Raw genomic sequence first — 6,095 nt, 5'->3', positions numbered from 1 at the left:
TGGTAGAAGCCAATGGTCTTGAAGTGTGGTTCCCCAGCCCAGCAGCAGCAACATCACTTGGGAACCTATCAGAAATGCAAAGAAACCATTGCCCAAAAAATGCAAAAGATCAGCTTCTACCTGAAGCCACCACCTCGAAGTGGGGGCCCAGCCCCCTGTGTTCTAATAAGCCCCAGGTTGTTCCTATGCGTGTTACAGCTTTGAGAACCACTGATATCAACAGACCACCTAACTAGGTATGGTATGGACAGAGCAGGATGAAAGAACCATCTACACTGATGCTTCTCAAATGCAAGCCAGGAATCCTCAGCCCAGGAAAAAAAATAAAGAAATACTCATGAAAATTCCAGGGGCTGTCTGGCCCCGGCTGAAACCACCTGCCCTTTGGCAACCTGAAGGCCTCTCTTCGGGTCAAAGTCCAATCTACAGAGAATCCCAGGGCTGACAGAGACTGGGTGGATCATCTCCTGCAGCCACAGCAAAGATCTGCTCTATGATATCCTTGAGAGACTCAACTTCAACTCAACACGGAAACCAAGAGCTCACCACTTCCAAAGTGCTCATTTCTAAAGGCCTGGGACCTGACTGGGTAGACCCAGCTCTTGTTAATGCCTATGTTGAATGATACCAACCAAGTTATGATGACATGGACGAAACATAGGCTTGTAAACCCAGAGTAAAGGAAATATGTGCCTGGCCTAAATGGTAGAAATGAACACAGCCTGTCTCTGTGCTGGAGAATTCAGAGTGATGGAAAATCCAGTCCCCTCCAGGGACCTCCCACCCCCGTCCAGGTGCTGGCTTGGGAGCCACAAGAAGCAGTCCCAAAGTCTTGCTTTATAAAAGACAGTGTTTACTTTTCACCAGCCTTCCTTGGCAGGGGGTACAGGGCTGCGGGCCAGGTGCCAGGCCCAGGTGGTTCAGAAGATGCAGGTGCAGCCCACGGCGATGGTCTCCATGACAGCGCGCTGGCGGCAGGGCCCGGTGCGTGGCGGCGGTGGGCAGAGGCGGCGGCGCACGGGAACCTGGCTGAACACGGGCACACTCACCATGCTGCGGTCCTCCTGCATGGTGAAGGGGTTCACGCAGCCCAGACACAGGCACTGGGCCTCCGGCAGGTCTGCGGGAATGCGATTGGGGTCGTGGTTGATGCTGGGGGCACCAGGAGAGAGGCCAAGGTAGAAGAAGGTCAGGAAAAAGCGAGTTGGCACCCACTCCCCTTCCTGCAGAGTCTCGATTCCCAGAGCAAGACTGCTGCGCTGGAGGAAGGGCAGTAAATCAGCTCCCTGTGCAGGGTGAGGAGCCAAGCTCGCGGCAGGCACTGTTATCCACATTCAGGGCCCCCAAACTGCCTGCTTCCCCCTGTCACCCAGCAGGATGCCACCTCCACTCTGGATTGTGCTCGAGACCTCCTCCTGCCTTCCCTGCCCTTCTCGTCCCTTACATTGGTGGGAAACCTGATCAGGGAAATAAAATGGGAGCACATTGATGCCTAAATTCCACAGGAAGGAGCACTGGGAGTCCTGGTTCTATTCTGACTCCATCTCCATGCATTCAACAGGTCTTTCTCATGCACTCACATGGGAGCCATCCTGGCCCTGACTCTGGGGGTTCATGGAGGAACAGAACAGACCAGTGCTCTCCTGGAGCTCTCCTGGAGCCAGGCAGGCAGGGCCTGCCTTTGTGACCGTTCCTTCTCTATGCCTCAGTTTCCTTACCTGCTAAGTAAGGGTAGATGAGCTGGACCTAGGGACACATGGCATCAGCATGGCCTCTTCATGCCTGGGAGCTCATGAGCAAGGCAGATGCCTGGGAAACAGCCCCTGCATCTGTACGAGGTCCCCAGCAAGGCGAGGGAGGCCCAGCTCTGGAGATCTTTCCTGAGCTTTCCAACGCTCACTTTCTGGAGCTGGGGCCACAGAGTCCTTAGGCAATTCTGATGCAGGCCTTAGGAAGGTGCCTGGCTAGCATGACAGATGGGTGCAGACACGGCCGGCCTGACTTCAAGGAAGTGACAACCCGGCAAGGCCTACAGGCCCTTCAGCCAGGACCTGCCAACAACAGGGCAGCGCTCTGCATGGACAACTCGCTCAACAACAGGCTCTGAAGCAGCTCCTAAGTCTTCCCTTGGTATCCACAAAGGATTGGTTCCAGAACTCCGCTGTGGATACCAAAATCTAAGATGCTCAAGTCCCTCCTATAAAAAGGCATTATTGGCATTGTAATGTAGCAAGTAAAGTCACCATATGTGTCACTGGCATTTCATATGGGAAAAGTTGGTGTTCCAGCTGTTCTACTTCTAATCCAACTCCCTGATAATGGCCTGGGAAAGCAGCAGAAGATGGCCCAAGTTCTTGGGCCCCTGCACTCACGTGGGAGACCCAGATGAAGCTCCTAGCTTTGGCTTGGCTCAATCCTGGCCATTGTATCCATCTGGGGAGTGAACCAGTGGATGGAGGATCTCTCTCTCTCTCTCTCTCTCTCTCTCCCTCTCTCTCTCTCGTACCTCTTTCAAATAAACCAATACATCTTTTTTAAAAATCGTTATTTTTGCATACAACATGTGCACATCCTCCTGTATACTTGAAGTCATGTCTAGATGACTTACAATCCTTAACGCAATGTAAGTGCTATGTAGATAGTTGTTATCCTGTATTGCTTAGAGATGAGGAGGAAAAAAGTCTGCACACATTCATCACAGATGTGATTTTTCCCCAAATACTATTTTATTATTATTATTATTATTTGAAAGGCAGACTTACAGATAAAAAGATCTTCCATCCGCTGGTTTACTCCCCAAATGGCTGTGACAGCAGTGCTGTGCCAGGCTGAAGCCAGGAGCCCAGGGCCTCTTCCACGTCTCCCATGTGGATGCAGGGGCCCTCACACTTGAGTCATCCTCTGCTGCTTTCCCAAGTGCATTAGCAGGGAGCTAGATCAGAAGTGGAGCGGCCAGGACACAAACCGGCACCCACATGGGATGCTGGCATCACGGGCGTTGGCCACCCAACCTGCTACACCACAGCACCAACCCTTCCCAAATTCTTTTGGACTCAAGTTGGTTGAATCTGCAGATACGGAGGACTGACTGGCCTGACAGCTGAGAACACGGAAGCTCAGCAAGGCTAACCCACGCACCCAAAGCCACACAGTGGGGATTCAAACCCAGGCACTCAAACCCCCTGAATCCAAGGTCTTACCCATCACAATGACTGGGGCAGGCAGCCTGCCCACTGCTACCCAGCACCGCCTACCTGTAGCCCCAGGGAGATAGACTCCTCTTGTTGGACAGCCACAGCTGCAGGTTGACCTCACATTTCCTCTTGGCTGGCTCAGAGCTGTTTCGCAGCTGGGCCACCATCTCCCCAAGGTTCCTCTCGTACTCCTCCATACGGGCGAACGGCTTTGCCCGCGACACCAGGTCCTGTGGCACCTGCTGAGGCCCAGGCCGCCAGGGCCCCTTCCTCTTGCCTTTGGGGTTCCTGGGCTGGCCCAGCCCCAGGAAGATGGAGATGGTAAGAAGGAACACCTGAGGAGCAAGGCCACGGGTCAAAGACAGAAGAGCCAACACGCTCTCTGGGCCAAGACTCTGGCCAGGGAGGAGAGGGGGAAGGGGAAAGGCCTCGGTGTGGACCACCCTCACCTGCCGTGCCCTGACCTGGCCCCGCAGAGCCACAGCACAGGAACTGACACCTGCTCTGCACCGTGAGTGCTCCAGAGTGGCCACCACTGCCACCTCCCTCTCCTTCCTGTCACACCCAACTCATCACTAAGTCCTGCAAACATGGCACCCTCTAAAATCCATCCACCCCACCTGTTTCTATCTGTGCCACCACCCTCATTTCCCAGGACAGCTCAGTAGCCTCCTCCCTGGCCTTCCCAAGTCCCCTGTGGCACCTGCCAGCCAACTCACCTCCAGCTTACCACCCTTCCCCCTGCCCCTGGGGGACTCCAGGGACACCTCCTGCTGCCTCTCACACTTGTGCTCTGGCTCTGGCTTTCTCCCAGTCTCTTGCTCCTTTCTGTCCCAGGGATTTTGCACAGGCCTCTGCCTGCAGAGTTCTGCCTCTTCTCTTCCCCTGCTGATAAATTCCCCCAGCCCTCACGCTTGGCTATCGCGCGGGAGGCCTCTGGACTTTGTTCTCACCGTTTGTGTGTGTGACATGTTTAGATGTCCGTCCCCTGTTAGGCACAGACTCCAGGAGAGCGCTGTGTCAGATGTCATGCACTCTCTGATCCCCCATGTGCGTGGGGCTGGGCCCTCAGGTATTCAGTGCACACTTGCTGAGTAGGAAAGGAAGACAGAGCACAGAGAGACGAACAGCTAGGTCTCACCAGCCACCAGCACAATGGTGGGGGCCCTGCCGGAGAGTAGGGCTCCTGTTTAGCCTGTGCCATGGCAGCAGTCCCATAATGCTTTTTTTTTGGGGGGGGTGGGGGGAGTTACTGGGAGACATTGGGTGAGATTTGTAGGACAGGAGGGAGGCAGGCATGGGCAGAGGGAGTCTGAGAGGTTTCCAGGCAGCGGGGAGAGTGACAGAAGAGGCCTGAGCTGGCTAAGAGCTGTGCTGATGACGTAGCATGGGTGGGAGGAAGCGGCGTGAGACAGAGCTGGGGAGAGGGGGCAGGTCACAGGCTGAGAACCCCATCAGAACCCAATCTCCACCACTCCTGACCCTCGCACCCTCACCCTCACCCTCTGCCTGCTTCCTCTGCTTCCCACCACTGCCAGAACAAGCTCCAGCCAACCCGCCAGCCTGCACAAAGGGGACTCAGCAGCCTGGCGGCACCCAGAACCCTCAGGAAGCCCAGCGAGAGGGGCCCTCAGTGCTGGGGGCCAGAGCCGGAACCTCTAACTGAGGTTCTCTCCTTCCTGCACCCGCCAGACTCCACAGCTGCCCTGCGTCCTGCTCCTCCCGGCCCCACAGCCCCAGCTCCCCAGGAAGTCGGCCCTGGGACACAAGTCACAGCACAGCCCCTCCTGGCACAACATGCCCCCCAGAGATTCAAGCACTGAAGTCCCTAGATTCTGGGGCAGACAATGCCTCCGTAACAACAGGCTCCCTCATCAGAGCTCCCCTCTGTTGGAAACCCACTGGGGAACCCACAGCCCCACCACCCCTTCACGTTCCAGATGGGAACAGAGAAAACAGAAGGACTTATCCAAGGTCACACAGCCCGGAGCCCAGGAGCCTGGAAAAACCCCGCGGACAAGCCTGCCAGGATCGCCCCAGATGCCTCCCGCCTGAAAGGGCTTCAGTGTGGACAGGCTGAGCCCGGATCGAGAGCCCGAGCTCCCAGCCCCACTGCAGGCTCTGAGACCCGGCTCTGTTTCTCCCCAGACCTGGGGTAGCAGACAGAGGCAGCGCCCAACTCTGCAGATTCCAAGGCAAACGGAGGCAGCCATTAATCAATGGGAAAGAAAGCCCAAAACATCGGGCCCTAAAAGGGCTGGGGGTGGGGGAAGCGCCACGTACCAGGCTGTGCGGCCAGTCCATCCCCAAGCCGGGCGCTGGGACGCAGCTGCCGCCGCCGCGAACCCCGGATGCCGACGACGTCCAGAGAGTGGCAGCAGCAGGATGCAGAGGAGCAATTATAGCTCGACGGGGGGCTGCTGGGGGAGTGGGTGGGTGGGCTCGTCATCAGCTGGGAGCCTTGGGCCCCCGGCTGGCTGGGCCCAGCACAGCAGCAGGCAGTGAGGGGCGTGGGGGCAGGCCAGGAGCCCGGCTGAGGTGCCCAGGGGCTGTTGACCGAGGGACAATGCCCTGTGTGTCTGGCGGGGATCTGGCCGGTGGCACCTCCGCCTGTGGCCTGCGGCCGGCTGCCCGGCCAGCACCCACAGGGCCAGCTAAGACAATCAGCTTCGTTTGCTTTGGGGATGCGAGGGGGTGAGGGTGGAGGAGGGATGGGCTGTCGGGTGGTCAGGAGAGCTGCCCAGGAGCGGGACACAAGCCCCATCTCCCAGGGACACAGCCTCAGGTGAGCATGACGCCCCACCCCTCTAGCTCACAGGCAGGGAAACTGAGGCCTGAGCGAGGCAGGGACTTGTCGAGCATTGCACCGTGAGTTAGAGGTGACAGCTGGGGCTTGTACCC

General features: G+C 57.2%; 1 protein-coding gene across 1 annotated transcript; it reads right to left on the bottom strand.

Moving 5' to 3' along the window:
* Positions 1 to 920: 920 nt before the first annotated feature.
* IL17B (interleukin 17B) lies at positions 921 to 5,498 on the bottom strand. Its single transcript, XM_062189718.1, has 3 exons — positions 5,478 to 5,498; positions 3,255 to 3,529; positions 921 to 1,152 (listed from the first exon to the last, which is right to left on the bottom strand). The coding sequence occupies exons 1-3, from the start codon at positions 5,496 to 5,498 to the stop codon at positions 921 to 923; spliced, it is 528 nt and encodes a 175-aa protein (XP_062045702.1).
* Positions 5,499 to 6,095: the final 597 nt, after the last annotated feature.

This window comes from Lepus europaeus, chromosome 4 (assembly GCF_033115175.1).
Source record: "Lepus europaeus isolate LE1 chromosome 4, mLepTim1.pri, whole genome shotgun sequence".
NCBI lineage: Eukaryota > Metazoa > Chordata > Mammalia > Lagomorpha > Leporidae > Lepus > Lepus europaeus.
Note: the sequence above shows the minus strand (reverse complement) of the source record. Positions and strands in the feature narration are given on the sequence as shown.